The 17,842-nt window shown below is 38.0% G+C and overlaps 1 protein-coding gene across 5 annotated transcripts in view; it reads left to right on the top strand.

Moving 5' to 3' along the window:
• The first annotated feature begins 390 nt into the window (after positions 1 to 390).
• LOC105479989 (RAB18, member RAS oncogene family) overlaps positions 391 to 17,842 on the top strand; it is a 37,446-nt gene continuing 19,994 nt past the window's right edge. For 2 of the 5 annotated variants that reach the window (XM_011738369.2, XM_011738366.2), the window contains exons 1-2: positions 398 to 597; positions 6,094 to 6,149. In XM_011738369.2, the coding sequence (XP_011736671.1) occupies positions 530 to 597; positions 6,094 to 6,149 (124 nt within the window). In that variant the 5' untranslated portion in view covers positions 398 to 529. Of the gene's footprint in view, positions 598 to 6,093; positions 6,150 to 17,842 lie in introns of all 5 variants that reach the window. The other 3 variants (XM_011738365.2, XM_011738367.2, XM_011738368.2) reach the window with 3 other exon arrangements.

Here is a 17,842-nt window from a genome sequence, read left to right as displayed (position 1 = left end):
TAAGAAGCAGATGTTCTAAGAAGTGTTACTGTGTCTCTCAGAGATGAAGAAAAGCTCAGAAAGCCGGGTAGTATGACAGGCAGTTATAAGGTAGAGGTAGACCTAAATTTAAGATAATCTGCTTCAAGCACAGTGCTTTAACCACCGCAGTTATGAGCAGCTGCTGAAATAAAACAGCTTGATACTCTCCTGACAGTCCTCCCACTGACTCGACAGGAGGGTTAAGTTGAGGTTGGGGCGGAGCTAGACCTCATGAAGAAGCCAACGAAGTCACACACAGCTCTCCCCACCTGCGCTTGCGCAGGGGAGGAACACGCAGTCCGGAAAAACGCCGGGGATTCTGGGTTGCGCAGCCGTGGAGCTACCTCAAGGCGGAACTGGGGCGTCCAGGGCTTCGGCAGCCTGAACACCCGGTGTGAAAGGAAGGTGGCAGCCGTGGAGCGATGCGCATGCGCAGCAGCTCACTCTGCTGAAGGGCTGAGAGGCGCACCGGGGCCGCCAGCTGGGGTCGGAGCGGAGCGGGGTCAGGATGGACGAGGACGTGCTGACGACCCTGAAGATCCTCATCATCGGCGAGAGTGGGGTGGGCAAGTCCAGGTGAGGCGGGCGTGCGGGTCGTGACGAGGGTGACTGGGCTCTTTCTGTCCCGGTGGCTGCTGTCTCCTGGGCCGCGACTGGAACTGTAAACTGCGGCGGCGGGCGCGGGCCGGGCTCGGGCCGGCTCCACTTGCGCCCTCCTCGGCCTCTGGGCTGCGCTCTCCCGCGGCTTCTCCTCCCCTCGCCCCACCCGCGCGGTTGGTTCCCGGCCTCTGCCAGGCCCAAGTTCTCTGAGTCGCTCTCCCTCCTGTGGCGCGGAGAAAACACCATTCCAAGGGCCGCCGCTCCGCCGGCCGGTTTGCTGCGCGGAGCTCAGGGCGTGGCGGGCTGGTTTGGGCCCGAATCTGGCCGGGGGGCGCCTTGCCTCCAACTCTTCGGGGTTCAGGTTGCCTGTCACCCCGAGACCCGGGAGACATAACTTTCCCACTTGAGGGTTTCTGTGGGGCCTTCTCTAAATACATAATGTCCTCGGGAAGTTTCGTGACGCCTTAGGTCCCATTCCTGGCCTGTTTGGGCGCAGCTTAATGTCGCTTCTTTTACTTTTTTATTAGTCGGCTGTGGAAGAACTCCTGGATCTTGTGACTGCTGGAAAATTTCGCTTTAGTCTAAGGTCCGAGTGCTTCAGCCGTGGGTCACCTTTGAAAATAAAATGTAGTTGTTATTTCTCATTTTCCCACATCCTATGGAGACAGAAGATTAGTGTTGTCTTTTCATTTTTGACTTTTTTCCTTGGGGAAAATAATATTGACAGTGGAGTTGAGTATAAGGTAAGACTTGGATCTAGGTGGATGTTGCTAGAGGGTTGTGATTTCATCCAGGTCTTGGAACAGAGTTCTCCAGGTGATGTCATTCTTGCCATCTGATTATGAGTAGGTTATGTTCAAGGCCGTCCTGATCCTTAAACCGCATTTACACTCCGGGGGCTGTAATCAGTTTCATATTTTAGCTATACCTTCTGATACACATATCTTTCAAATGATTTTTTATATTTCATAAATTGAAGTAGCCTTCATTCTACAAGCTAGAATGAAAGCTCTCCTCAAATAACTTGTAAAAGTCACTTCGTAAAGTCTTACTTTTTAAAAGCTTCTTCAGAATGTGAGAACTTATGTAATATATTCTGATATTATTTATTTATTTATTTATTGAGACGGAGTCTCGCTCTATTGCCAGGCTGGAGTGCAGTGGCGCCATCTCGGGTCACTGCAGCCTCCGCCTCCTGGGTTCAAGCGATTCTGGACTATAGGCCTCCCCAGTAGCTTGGACTACAGGCGGGCACCATTATGCCTAGTTAACTTTTGTACTTTTCGTAGAGATGGATTTTCACCATGTTGGCCAGGCTATGGTCTCGATCTTGACCTTGTGATCCGCCCACCTCGGCCTCCCAAAGTGCTAGGATTACTGGCATGAGCCACCAGTTTGACAACACGTTTTCATAGTGTTCCTCATGTAATGTACTCTGTGTCTACTGGAATGAAGGATTTGCACATACCAAGGAATAGAATAATGAAATACTATGAATTAGCAAACCAGCATGATTTGTGTGTGTGTGTAAAAGGGATGAGTAAAATTATTTACATGATCATCTATTATTGCACATGCATATTTGAGGGTTAAAAAGTTAATGTAAACATTGTCTTAATAGGAATTTCATAGCCTTGTGATCTTTCTTTTTCTTTTCTCCTTTTTTCCTTGAGACATGGTTCTCATTTAAGTTCAGTCATATGAAATTAGTGTTTTTGAAGTCAAGAATGGTTGTCATTTCATGTAGTTCAACCCAATACATGGTCTGTTAGCACTTTTTCTAAATGTATTGCATGGATGACAAGTTAGGGCGTGTTAAAATTTTCTGGAAGGTTAACTGGAGTATATAAACAAAACGCCTCTGCTCTACCAACTGTTTTTTTGAGACAGGGTCTTGTTCTGTCACCCAGACTGGAGTGCAGTGGCATGATCATAGCTCACTGCAGTCTCAATCTCCTGGGCTCAAGTGATCCTCCCACCTCAGCCTTCTGAGTAGCTGGACTATAGGCACAAGTCACCATGCCTGACTAGTGTTTTTTATTTTTTATAGAGAGGAGGACTCACTGTGTTGCCCAGGCTGGTCTCGAACTCCTGAGCTCAACAGATTCTCCAGCCTTGACCTCCCAAAGTGCTAGGAACATAGGCATGAGCCACCACAACCGGCCCTACTTCTAAAATTTTTTTCATAGATGGGATTTTCCTATGTTGCCCAGGCTGGTCTCAAGCACACGGGCTCAAGCCAACTTCCTGCCTCATACTCCTAAATTGCTGGGATTACAGACACGAGCCATGACACCCAACCAAGGTTCTCCTTGTAGAGTAAGGCCTGTTAAGTGGATTTATCAGTCTCCCTAGTTCATGTCACGGAAACACATTTACCATGGGCCTAATCTGTTTTAAACTTTTTCCTCAATACGTGGCAATGGATTATCAACTGCTCCCAGCAAGATTTTGACACTTTGTTTCTTTCGTGAAAGGATTACATATAGTGAGAAAGTTGTCTTATTTGTCTAGCTGGATATACATTATTTGCCTATGTGATATGCTATGGAAAGCAATCTTGAACACTTATGTTTCTGGATAAGATGAGAATAAATGACTCTACCAAAATAGAAGTCTCTGCCTTTTAAAGTGAATTAGTACAAAAACGTTTGTCATGGATATGATCTTAAAGGATTGTTTTAACCAAGTTGGTTTCTGTTTCATTACAGAGCTGGAGCTAGTGGAAGTGAGATAGCACTTGTGTTGTTGGGGGAAAACAAAGGATATGTTTAATCCGAATTAGTGGATTACTTTCTAGTGTATTTCATAGTGTGAGAGTCTAAAGGGTATGTGATAGTAGTTAGGAGATCACGATTATGAAACTGGGGCTGCCACTTGTGTGACCTTGTGTGTAATACTTGAATGCTGTAGGCCTTCATTTCAAAAGTGAGGGGGTTGGAATAGAAACCTCTCAGACCCTAAATGTATAAGACTAGGATTCTGTGGCTAGGCCTGGTGAGGGAAAGAGTAGCAGAACATATTGAGAACTGAAAGGGATTAGAGAGACCTATTATCTAAATTGCTGTCCCTCCTATGCCCCTTGCCTTCCCATTTTGTTTTTTTTTTGGTGAATTTCATTTGTAAATTTAAAAAATGCAGATTAGTCATAATCACACTGTTTATTATAAATTTGGTCGCATCTAGGTGCCATGGCGATAGTTACTCCTTCCATCTCTACTTCTGCATGGGAAACATTTTGCTCTTTTAACTTTGAAAATATGAGTGTGTAAATATACAATACTATAAGAATGGTGCTTTTGCCAGGTGCAGTGGCTCTTTCTGTAATCCTAGCTACTCAGGAGGCTGAGACAGGAGGATCTCTTGAGGCCAGGAGTTCGAGACCAGCTTGGGCAACATAACGAGACCATGCCTCTAAAAAAATAAAAATAAAAAAATAAGCCAGCTGTGGTGATGCACACCTGTCGTGCCAGTTACTTGGGGGTCTAAGGTGGGAGGATTAGTGAGCTGCAGTTGTGCTACTGCATTCCAGCCTGGGTGACAGAGTGAGACCCTGTCTCTTAAAAAAAAAAAAAAAAAAAAAAGGGCTTCTTAATTATTTTGAGATTGTCAGTTCCTCTCAATATCTAATAGAGAAATGAACTCTCTTCCCCCTTTCAAAGTCTAATAGAGAAATGGACTCTCTGCCTAGAAAAAGACATACATAGAATTTAGAATACTTTTTGGGCTACCGGGATACCCCTGTCTAAGATCTGATGTATACCCTGAACCTGTATTAAAATTTGTTGCTTCACACCATGCCACCAATTCTCTGCCTCTCCTGATGAAGTACTGTTAATAACAAAGGCCTTTTAAGGATTAGCAATTATGAGAGAAAAACCTCTGACTTTGTGTCTGCACATTGCCATGTGTTCAGTAAATAATACCCAATATCATCATTATTGTATTATTATGATATTATTACAACTAGTCTACAAGGTAATGTTAACTTAAGTTTTTGTAGTAATATTTTCTGTGGTGACCACATGTAGATATTATGTATCTTTTCTTAAATTATGGTTAACTGAGTATGTTGGGAGAAAAGAAAAATTTTATAGGTAGTCTTTAAGAGTCTTACTAGTATTGTTACCTACGTTCCAAGTAAGTAAATATAGTCAAGATGTTAGGTGGATAAATCTAGAATTTGACTCTTCTGTTTTACTTTGATTTTGTGATGCTGGTTTTATGGTAAACACAAGAAAACAAAACCAGTAAGGGAGAGTTAATCCTTCAAATATAATTAATGACAGTGGGTTTGGAAACTACCAGGCGGCCATTATATTTTGCAAAAACTCTATGGACAAAACATACCTCTACCAGCAATAATCACAACCTATAGAAAGTCATAAGATTTTTCTATAATTTAGATACCTGATGGCTATTTCTTTGATTTTATTCATGCAAACAGGTCAATTAGGATAGTCTTATACTTCAGAAGTTAACACGAGGGAAGGTTGGATGACTTTAAAATCAAGGGCTTTAACAAAAGCTTAGATTTCATTTTTGAAGAGCTTCTAATAACTGACACTTCTGCTTCGTAGTAAGTAAAATAATTCTGGAAGATGTAAAATCTTAGAGTACCCTTCTAATCTGGCATCTTTAGCTTTTTATCCCTTTTTATCCCTAGGCGTCTTTATCTTTTATCCCTCCTTTCTGGTTTCTTATCATTTCCTAGGTTTAGTCCTTCGTTCTCTCTTGCCATAACCTTGGCAGTTGTCTTCCGTTGATTTTCTTCTATTTTTTGTTAGTATTAACATTTTAAAACAAAGAGGAGTACTTGTCATAACTTCTTTAAAAGCCTCCAGTAGCCTCCAGTTGCCTACTTGGTTTTATACACTCTACCTGGTGTTTGCCCGAGTCTACCTACTCTGTCGTGTGATCTTTCTTTTTACCTCTCTTTTTACTATATCTTCTCTTAGGTAGTAGCCATACTGCGTGTTACAGAATGCTCGGCTTTGATATGTTTCTGGTTTTGCTTGAATTCAGAGTGGATTACACAATCAGATTTTTAAAAGCTAGTTTGTTGCATTCTAAGGGACTTTATTTTTTCCCTTTTCATCTATGTCAGTTAAAGCATGACATGCTGTTAGTATCATTTTTCTCAGAAGGACATACCAGAACAGTTAAACAACAACAACAACAACAAAAACCCCCACCTTTTGTACTTGGGGGATTGTGTAGGAGACCATGGGGAATATATTTAATAGTAAACTACTTTGCTCTTGGGATTTTTAAATTGCCTTTCTAGTAATTTAATTTTTCTGTGTATACCTGCTCTAGTAATTTAATTTTTCTGTGTATACCTGCTCTAAGAGAAGGCCTACATCATTTATTATCTGCATCTAATAATGTGTGACCAAATAGTTATGAACACATTTATCATATGATGAGAAAATTCAAGTTCCCAACCTGTCTTTTTAATATCTCTTTCAGCCTGCTCTTGAGGTTCACAGATGATACATTTGATCCAGAACTTGCAGCAACAATAGGTAAGCCTGTGTTTAAAAATTCTATAGAAATGGCCAGTATTTTCTTGCCTTTGGCCTTTTTAATCTAAATCCTTCTACCTTCTTCTCACCACCCCACTGCCTCCATGTCTGTTGAAATCTTATTTGTCCTTCAAGACTTATTTTGGTATCATTAAATCTCTGAAGCTTTTCTAGATCTTACCAAGAGAAAATAACTTCCTTATCTGTTGTCTCATGGCACTTTATTAAAACTGCTAATGTAATTTTCTGTACGCACATTTCTTTCCTATACTTTGGATTGTCTTTTATTTTGTAATATACAACAGTTATATTTGAATACTTATTGTATGCCAGGGAAACTTGGTCTCCGTCATTATGGACCTAACAGAGTGTGTTAATTTTGTATGTTCAGCATTTGCTACAGTGTTTGACATGTATTCTTATCTTTACATATGTATTGATACTAGTTATTAAGGATTGTTAGGAGCAATGATACTTAAATGCCTTTTAAGGATAAAATTTAGATTGCCTGAAAGTGGTTAGTCACACTAACTTATGAGAAGATAGAGGTAAGTATTTTGGTATCATGTGTTTAGACTGTAGATAACGTAAAAGGATGAAGAGACCACTTGGAATAGTTGAAAGGTAGCTGAGCTGAGTCAGAGCTAGATAATAGTCTTGGTTGGCTTTGCCTTGAATTATGTGTAATCTTGATGAAGTCACTTGACTTACTAACTTCATCTGTAAATTGGAAGGATTTGGGGAGAGAGAATACTTTTTTTTCCAGCTTTAAAATTTCATGATCTGATGAGGAGAATATAGTAAAGATGATCCTAGCATTATTGTCAGGGAAAATAAAGAGTTTTTCTTAACTGCCTTTGTTTTCATTTATTGTATGTCTATTTTTAAAATTTTATTGTGAAACAATTTCAGACCACAGATTTGTAAAAATAGCACAAATAATTCATGTGTATCCTATTAAATTACTCTAAATGTTAATGTTTGTCACATTTGCTTTATCGTTCTCTCTCTACATACACACAGTATTCTTTTTTAAAAAAATGAATTGAGAGTAGTTTGTAGACATGATGTCTTCAATGTCTGCATACTTTAATGTGTATTTCTTAAATGAACATAGATACATTTTATTGTCTATTAACAGATTTTATCAGTTGTTCCATTAATGTCTCATATAGCAAAAGACAAATAATTGTTTTGGGTCCAGGATCATATGTTGAATTTAGTTATTTCTCTTTAGTCTCTTTTATTTTATTTAATTAATGAATTAATTTATTTTTGAGACAGAGTCTTGCTCTGTCGCTCAGGCTGGAGTGCAGTGGCACCATCTCAGCTCAGTGCAACCTCCACTTTCCAGGTTCCAGTGATCCTCCTGCCTCAGCCACCTGAGTAGCTGGGACTACAGGCGCATGCCACCACGCCTGGCTAATTTTTCTTTGTATTTTTGGTAGAGACAGGGTTTGCCATGTTGGCCAACCTGGTCTTGAGCTCCTGACCTCAAGTGATCTACCCATCTCAGCCTCCCAAAGTACTGGGATTACAGCTTTGAGCCACCGTGTCGAGCCTCTTCAGCCTCTTTAATCAATAATTCATCAGTCTTCATTTGCCTTTTCAGGGCCTTGACATTTTTGAAGAGTAAATAATTATTTTGTAGAATGTCTCTCAATTTGTGTATGTCCGGTGTGTCCTTACAGTTAGATTCAGATTATGCAGTTTTGGCAGGAATCCCACAGAAGTGTTTTCCAGAGCATAGTGTTAGGAGGCACATTGTGTCTATTTATCCCATTTACTAGTGGTGGGACTTTGGTTACTTAAGGTGATATATGCCAGCTTACTCCTCTGTGAAGTTATTATTTTTCCCTTCATAACTAATATATATATTTATTGTAGAGAGATACATTGAGACTATATAGGTATACTCCTTCTTACACCTTTTGCCCTCTTGTTGTAGCATCCATTGATAATTCTTGCCTGTGACAAGTGATAAGGACAGTATATGATCTTGTCATTCCAACTGTGATTGTTATCAAATGGGGATTTTTAAAAAAATGCCATCACTCTGTCTACATATCTTGTTTGGAAGTCTGTAAGTAAGAGCTCTTTCTTTTTTTTCTTTTTTTATGAGGCAGTGTTTCGCTGTGTTGCCCAGGCTGGCCTCAGACTCCTGGGCTCAAGCGATCCTCCTGCCTCAGCCTCCCAAGTAGGTGGAACCACAGCCATGCACCACCATGCCCAGCTCAGGAGGAGCTCATGTTTGTTTGTTTCTTTTTCTGCATATGAACTCATGGTGCCTGTAAATTTTCAATAAATTAGGCATTACTTAGCTTTTGCATGATATTAACATTTACAGATTTACTGTTATTTGTGTCATAGGAAAGGGAATCATTTAAAACACTAATTCAAAATCCATTGTAATTTGGCTTTATTATTATTATTTAATTAATTAATTTTTTTTTTTTTTTTGAGACAGAGTCTTGCTCTGTTGCTCAGGCTGGAATGAAGTGGCACAACCTTGACTCACTGCAGCCTCTACCTCTGTTCAAGTGATTCTGGTGCCTCAGCTTCCTGAGTAGCCAAGACTACAGGCATGCACCACCACACCTGGCTAATTGTATTTTTAGTAGAGACAGGTTTTGCTATGTTGGCCAGGCTGGTATTGAACTCCTGGCCTCAAGTGATCCACCCACCTTGGGCCTCCCAAAGTGTTGAGATTATGGGTGTGAGCCACTGTGCCCAGACTGGTGTATTATTTACTCCTATAAAAATTACTTAGTAGTAAAACCTTATTTTGGTCAAAACCTGTCTGAGTACATATTGGTAATGGCTAGCCAGGAGGAGAGCAGTAGCAACTGGCAGAAAAATAAACTTGCCTAAAGTTAAAATTTTACTGAAGGAATGAACATACATATAATATTAACTGTCTACATTACAAACTCAAATGGAATTTGGGGACTAGTAGCATGCCAAATCGTGGGTTGTCTTTATTACTAAAAAGGCTTTGTCTTCTGCAAAGACAAATATTAAGATTATAGTATGCTGGTGAAAATATATATAATTTGTTCCCCAAACAGGCCCTGGATCTTGAATATGTTGAACAAAGTATCTTTTACATTGAAGCATCAGATTACTTTCTGCCTTAGGTATAACATGTATATATATGTGTATATATATATATTTTTTGTTTTTATTTTTTTGTTTTGTTTTTTTTGAGATGAGAGTCTCTCTGTGTTGCCCAGGCCGGAGTGCAGTAGTGCATGATCTCAGCTCACTGCAGTCTCCAACTCCCAGGTTCAAGTGATGCTCCTGCCTCAGCCTCCCAAGAAGCTGGGATTGCAGGCGCGTGCCACCATGCCTTGCTAATTTTTATATTTTTAGTAGAGATGGGGTTTCAGTATATTGGCCAGGCTGGTCTTGAACTCCTGACCTCAAACGATGCACCTGCCTCAGCCTCCCAAAGTGCTAGGATTACAGGTGTGAGCCACCACGCCCAGCCCACACGTGAGTTTTTAAAATAAAAACAATTACTTAATGACCTTGTGAAAATTAGTGTTTTATGCAAAATTGGTGTTTTACCCCACAGTAAAATAGTAGTAAGGAAAGTGTATTGTTACCTTTTAGTAACTTAGTGAGACACTTAAGTTTCCGTCTTGTATAAAATACTCTTTTAAGATAATTGTTGGATTTGCAATTGCAGATGGTACTATAAAGTTAGCATTTTTCTTTGTTGGCAATTAGCTAAAAACAACAAAGAGAGGGAAAAACTGACACACAAACCCAGCATTCCACTAAACTAGAAGACAGTTAAAAACCCCAAGCCACAAAATAGGTGGAATTGTTGCCAGGAGCAGTGGCGATCAGGCTGGCTGCATGTGGGAAGAAGTAGATAGAATGCCATGGCTGTGGAGCTCAGAGACAGCAAGAAACATGAAACTGCAAGGCCCCCCTGAGGTATAAAACCTAAACCCCTTGTTTACAAAAGTGAAATGGGTTTCTTCAGCTCAAGGCAGGAGCTTTCCTACACCTAGTTTGATTCTAAGAAGTCAGGGAAATGAAGCCAAACGGGGAGTCACATAAACAAACCATTTTTGCAGGAAGTAATATGTGTCTATCTCTACAGCAGTTGGGGAGGAGATGACTGCATTGTGAAAAACCTCCAGACTGCCTGTCTGCACTGGCTGTTGAGAAGTAAAACGCTAAACTGTCTCTTAGGTAAATCTCTGAATCACGAAAAGGTTGTCAGTCCAGAACTGGAGGCACTCTGGCCTTCTGCATGAACCTCTTACAAATATCAGGTTCCGTACAACCAGCACTTCTTCAAAGATGAATAACCAAAAGGAATTCATTAAGCTTGACTGCCACAAATGTTTGGAAATCAGAAAGGAAGAAAGAAACAGAAAAACAAAGGACAAATGAAGAACAGTAACCTAAAATATTGCCATAAAGAAGATGAACATTGTGACCAAACATTTTGCCATGAGTTTAGAAAGCTTAATGAAGTATTTACTTCATTAGCAGCTCAAAGCAGTTGATATAAGAGGCCAGGGAAGAAATAGAGTGAGTGCATGAGAAAATGCAAGGTAAGCTGATTGAGTGGAAAGAAAAATAAATGAAATTAGAAAATAAAACCTTTATTGAAATGAAGATGAAATTGAAAGGATCACGTAGATAATAGAGAACAGTGGAAGATACAATAAGAGACAGGTCTAGAAATGGAAAAAGCAGGTAGAATTTACCAAAATTAATGAAAATGTTAAAATGAATTAGAAAATGATAGATGTGGAAATCAGAGAAGGAAATCCAACATATGCATATTGAGACTCAGAAGGAAACATTCCGAAACATAAATTTTTAAAAATGTAGTACAAGATAACATTTCTGATGTAAAAATATACAGTTATATACACAAAATTGCAGGGTTTTTTTTTTTTTTTTTTTTTTTTTTGAGGCAGGGTCTTGTTCTGTCACCAGGCTGGAATGCAGTGGCACAAACACAGCTCACTCCAGCCTCGACCACCTGGGCTCAAGTGATCCACCTGAGCCTCCTGAACTGGAACTACAGGCACGTGCCACCATGCCCGGATGATTTTTGTATTTTTTTGGAGATGGGGTCTCACCATGTTGCTTAGGCTGATCTTGAACTCCTGGGTTCAAGCAGTCCTCCTACCTTGGCCTCCCGAAGTGCTGGGATTGCAGGTGTGAGCCACTGCTCTCAGCCTGCAAAAGTATCTTGACCAGTTTTTTTGTTTGCTTATTACATAGGAGTGTTTGATAAAAGATAGTATTAGGTTTATTTTTCTGCTATGACAGGGTCACATGGTGGTCCTTAATCAGGTACTTATCTAAGTAATTGGTAGCATAGATGGCATTGGTAAGCATGGAAATTAGATCCTGTAGAAATTAGTTATACTAATTTTATATAATCTGATTAGGCACAATTTGCTTTACGTTGTTTTTTATTTACTCCGTTTTATGTAACTTTTGAATATAAAAAGGGTGCCTTAAAAAACTATTTTCAAATAAAAACCTAGAAAATGAATGTAAAACCATTTTTCTACTTCAGACTGGCTCACACATATTTCTTAATCTATTTTAAGACTTATAATTGTTAAAATATGTGAAAATGTCTTTTGAGGGTTGGCATATTTCAACTACACTTAGAAAAATTGTAGTTGTTATGGGTTGATGTTATTTCCTTAGTGAGCTTTCAAAAATACCTATGACTTCTGCTGGGCGCAGTGGCTTATGCCGATAATCCCAGCACTTTGTGAGGCCAAGGCAGGAGGATCACTTGAGCCTGGGAGGTCAAGGCTGCAGTGAGCTGTCATCGTACCACTGTATTCTAGCCTGGGTGATAGAGCAAGACCTGTCTCAAAAAATAAAAAAATTAAAAAAAAGAAAAAATTTCATGACAAGCTTAAATAATATTGGAATTATCTGTTCTTTAAGGGTTACATTTTACCTGTTGAATCAATCTGATCCTCCTTCCTTCTTTACCATTCCAACCTCTTCAAGTTTTCTATTCTTAGAATAGTCTTGGGAGTGTAACTGGGAAAATATTCATTTTCTCTTAAGTTAGTTGCACATAGTATTATTTTAAACTTTTCATTATCTGTGATTGTGGCTCTTCATTTCGTCTATTTTTGTTCTTCTCCTAAGGAATGTATCTATTTTACTGTTTTGAGGATTGCTTTAATTTTTTTCCCTTGTTCTTCCTGCTTTTCTTTTGGCATATTTTTTGGCTTGTTAACATAAATATTAAGTCCCCTTATTTTTAATCCTTATTCTTTGTTAAAGATGTTCTCTAAGAACCAATTCTGTGTTCCATAGGTTTTGGTATGGAGTGTTTCTTTGTCATTGCTCTGGATACTTTGAATTTTCAGTTTTGTTTTCCCCTTTGAACATTTGAAATCTTTGGGCCAGGCGCAGTGGCTCACGCCTGTACTCTCAGCACTTTGGGAGGCCGAGGCAGGTGGATCACTGAAGGTCAGGAGTTTGAGACCAGCCTGGTCAACATGGTGAAACCTCAGTCTCCCCTAAAAATATAAAAATTAGCCAGGCATGTTGGCAGGTGTGTGTAATCCTAGGTACCTGGGAGGCTGAGGCAGGAGAATCACTTAAACCCAGGAGGTGGAGGTTGCAGTGAGCCAAGATCGCACCACTGCACTCCAGCCTGGGTGACAGAAACTCTATCTCAAAAAGAAAAAAAAAAGAAAGAAATCTTTGATTTCTATACCTTAGTCTATATTCCTTAGGCTATACCTTAGTCAGAAGGCTGGGGCTAACTCCAGCCTCCCAACTTCTAATTTGAAATTCTTTTAATTATTTCACAGTATATCAACCACATATTTGACCTGAATGTCAAAGAATGCTAAATATAATTAAGAGGGAAGCAGTAAAATTAAATATGTTAATTAATTAAATGTGCCTGGGTCCACTTCTCATACTAATTCAGATTATCAGCTAGAGTTGAAAAAGAAGTAAGAGAAGGTTGAAAATAGATGACCCAGGCAAATGCAAAAATGCAAAAGTGATGTGGTAAAATAAAGCCTAAGTTAGGTAGAATTTAAGGTTAATGCACTGGACAGAATAAAGTGGATAGTATATAATGTTGGCCCAGTAAATTAACTAAGCAGCTGTAACAGTCATAAATAAGTAGGCACCAAACGTAGAAGCTCTCTATAAAAACTTCAAAACTCAAGAAAAGAATTCAGTGAGGGCCAGGTGCGGTGACTCACACCTGTAATCCCAGCACTTTGGGATGCTGAGGAGGGCATATCATCTGATTTCAGGAGTTCGAGACCAGCCTGTCCAACACAGTGAAACCCTGTCTCTACTAAAAATACAAAAATTAACCAGGCATGGTGGCTCACACCTGTAGTCCTAGCCACTCGGGAGGCTGAGACAGGAGTATCACTTGAATCTGGGAGGCAGAGATTGCAGTGAGCCGAGATTACGCCACTGCACTGCAGCCTGGATGACAGAGCGAGACTCCGTCTCAAAGAAAAAAAAAGAATTTGATGAAAACACAGTTGTATTGGATTTGCTGCATTTCTTTTGTAGATAGATAGACCCAAAAGATACAGATAAAGGCATAGGGAATTGGACTAACACAATCAGCAAATCTTTTGAATAAAGATCTCACTACTTTAAAAGCCCATGGAACAGTTATACAGAATCAGTCTCAGACTTGACAACAACAAAGTAAATCCTAAATTGAAAAGAAGTAGAGGTTTTACAATACACATTCTTGATAATTTATTCTTTCAGAAAATATTTTTGATCTATCGTGTTTCTTACATATGAGTTCATAGCAGTATTTTTTTAAAATTATACATTAAAGTTGATTTTTTTGATGTACAGTTTGATTTTTAACATACGTATTAAAACAAGTGTTTATGGTCATATAATTGCTACCACAGTTGGCATACCAACTAGTTCCATCATCCCCAAAACTACATGGTGCTATCGCTTTCTGTTCTATTCTAGTCTGGTCCTCCTGCCTCTAACCTTAGCAGCCACTTATCTGGTCTACAGTTTTATCTTTTTTGAGAATGTCATATAAGGGGAGTCATATGGTATGTTACCTTTGAGACTGCTTTCACCTAGCTTGATGCCTTTGAGCTTCATCCAAGTTCCTGTGAATTGTTTGTTCCTTTTTATTGCTGAGCTATATTCCATTGTGTGGATGTACCACAGTTTTAGTTGGTTTATCTATTCATCTATTTTAAGACATTTGTGTTGTTTCTAGTTTTTAGTGATTATGAATAGTCCTGTTGTAAACATTCAGGTACAGGATTTTGTATGAATACTAATTTTTATTTCTTTAGAATACATACCCAATAATGGAATTCCTGAGTCATATGGTAAATGCATATTTAACTTTGGAAAACAGTTTGGCCATATTTTTATAAAGTGGTTGTATCATTTTTACATTCCCACTAGCTTCATATGAGAATTCTTATTCTTCTGTACCCCTCACCTTTTATATTTCTATGAGCAGCCTTTTAAATTTTCACCTTATTTTCAAATGGGTAAGTAGGTATGTGTTTGGATCTCATTGTGGTTTAATTTGAATTTTGCTAATGACTAATGAGGTTGAGTGTCTTTTTAATGTCTATACACACATTTATATAGACTGTATATATGTATTTTTTTTGCAGTGTCTGTTCAAGTTTTTCATTAATTTTTAAGTGGGTTTTTTGCTTTTTGTTGGGCTTTGAGAGTTTTTAAAATATATTCTGCATTTAAGTCCCTTATTAGATGATATATGCTTGCAAATGTTTTCCTCCCAGTCTCTGGCTTGTCTTTTCATTCGTGTAAAAGTATGTTTCTAACAGCATATGTTTTTTATTTTGATGAAATCTAATTTCTTAATTTTTCCATTTGTGGATGATGATTTCAGTGTTGTATCTTTTGTCTGGTAGAAGGTTGCAGTGATTTTCCCCTATATTTTCTTCCAGGAGTTTTATAGTTTAAAGTGTTACATTAAGTATAATTTTTTGAATTAAGTTTTGAATACAATGTAAGGTATGAAGTTCTTTTTTTTTTTCCTGGCATATGGATATCCAGTTGTTCTAACACTATTAGTTGAAAAGACTGTCCTTTCTACACTGAATAGCTTTTGTGCTTTTGAAAAATTATCAATTGATATGAAACATACGAAGAACAACACAAAATGAAGTGGGATTTATCCCACAAAGGAAAAGTTGGTTTAACATTGAATAAAAAAATCAGTGCATACCTCACTACTTTAAACTAAAAAAGAAATATCACATAATCATCTCAATAGATGCAGAAAATGCATTTGAGAAAAATCCAACATGTATCCTTGATAACATCACTCAGTAAACTGTGAATAGAAACCTGATAAAAGGGTATATATAAAAGACATACAGCTAACATCATACTTAATGATGAAAGAATGTTGTCCCCTTAATATAAGGAATAGAATAAGGATATAAGCTCTCACCACTTCTATTGTACTAGAAATTTTTAGGCAGGGCAGTAAGACAAGAAATGCATCCAGATTGGAAAAGAAGAATGTAAAAATCCACAGGAATACAAAATCTATATTTAAAGTGTCAATTGTATTTCTATATATTAGTAATGAATAAAAGGAAGACGAAAAATTTAAGTACAATTTTAAATAAAAATCTATGGAATACCTAGGGCTCAATTTGCCAAAATTGTCAAAGATGTGTAATACTGAAAATTACAAAATACTTTCAGATTAATTTTTAAAGGCCTAAATGAATGGAAAGATATTACTTTTTCAGTAGCCATAAGATTTAATATTGCTAAGAGGTCAGTTCTCCCCAAAGTGATCTATAGATTCAACATAATCCCTATCAAAATCCCAGCAGGCTTTTATTTTTAAGTCAACAAGCTGATTCTAAAATTCACTAGGAAATGCGAAGGAAGTAGACTAGCCGAAACAACTTGGAAAAAACCCAAAGCTTTATCACCATTGAGTATGACTTAGCCATGGGTTTTTCATATGTGGTGTATATCATGTTGAGGAAATTCCCTTCTATTCCTAATTTGTTGAGTGTTTTTATCATGAAAGGGAATTGAATTTTGTCAAATGCGTTTTCTGCATCAAGATGATCATCATGTGTTTAAAACCCTTCATTCTTTTAATGTGATATATTACTTTGATTCATTTTTCTTGAAGTTCAACTGTTCTTGCATTCTGGGAATAAACTTGATTGATTACTGATTCAGTCTTCTTACTGGTTATGGGTCTATTCAAGTTTTCTATTCATGAGTAAATTTTGGCAGATTGTGTATTTGTTAAAATTTGCCAATTTAATTTAGGTTATCCAATTTGTTGACATACAGTTGTTTGTAGTATTCTCTTATGATCCTTTTTTTTTCTGTAAAATTGGTAGTAATGGCCCTATTTTCATATCTGAGTTTTGTAATTTGAATGTTTTCTCTCACTCTCTCTCTCTCTTTTTTTTTTTAAGTTAATCTAGTTTAAAAGTTTGTCTATTTTGTTGATCTTTAAGAAAAAACAACTTTGGTTATCAGTTTTCCTTACTGTGTTTTATTCTCTAATTATCTTTGCTCATATTATTTGTTACTTTTGCCCTGCTAGCTTTGCACAGAGTTTACTCTTCTCTTTTAGTTCCTTAAGGTATGAAGTTAGGTTATTGATTTGAAGTTTTATTTCCTTTATAATATATTCATTTACAGCTATAAATTTCTGTGCCGGGCGTGGTGGCTCATGCCTGTAATCCTAGCGCTTTAGGAGTCCAAGGCAGGCAGATTACCTTAGGTCAGGAGGTCGAGATCTGCCTGGCCAACATGGTGAAACCCCGTCTCTACTAAAAATACAAAAATTAGCCAGGCATAGTTGCGGGCACCTGTAGTCCCAGCTACTAGGGAGGCTGGGATGGGTAAACCACTTGAACCCAAGAGGCAGAGGTTGCAGTGAGCCAGTATCGCACTACTGCATTCCAGCCTGGGTGACAGAGCAAGACTCCATCTCAAAAAAAAATGTCTGTTAACATTGCTTTCACTGCATTCCCTAAGTTTTAATATATTGTATTTTTATTAGTCTCAAGGCATTCTCTAATTTTTCTCTATGATTTTTATTGGTTGTTTAAAAGGGTATTGTTTCATTTTCATGTATTCGTGAATTTGCCAGTATTCCTTCTGATATTAATTTCTAGGTTTATTCCATTGTAATCAGAAAAGTGGTTTGCATGATTTCATTGTTTTTATATGTATTAAGACTTGTTTTGTAGCCAACATATGGCCTATCCTGGAGAATGTTTCATGTACACTTGAAAAAAATTTGTTGTTGTACGGAGTATTCTGTTGGCTCCAACTGGCTTGAAATCCTTTATTTTCTGTTGATAATATATCTCAGTACCCTATTCATAATTGGAAGTGGTGTATTAAAATCTCTGACTGTTTATCATATGAAAAAGACCCTTGCACATGCATGTTTATAGCAACACAATTCACAATTGCAAAAATATGGAACCAGCCCAAATGCCCAGCAATCAACGAGTAGATAAAATGTGGCATATGTATACCATGGAATACCACTTAGCCATGAAAAGGAATAAAATAATGACATTTGCAGCAAACTGGCTGGAATTAGAGACCATTATTCTAAGTGAAGTAACTCAGGAATGGAAAACCAAACATTGTATGTTCTCATTTATAAGTGGGAGCTAAGCTAT

Source organism: Macaca nemestrina, chromosome 9 (genome assembly GCF_043159975.1).
Source record: "Macaca nemestrina isolate mMacNem1 chromosome 9, mMacNem.hap1, whole genome shotgun sequence".
Classification (NCBI taxonomy): Eukaryota; Metazoa; Chordata; class Mammalia; order Primates; family Cercopithecidae; genus Macaca; species Macaca nemestrina.
Note: the sequence above shows the minus strand (reverse complement) of the source record. Positions and strands in the feature narration are given on the sequence as shown.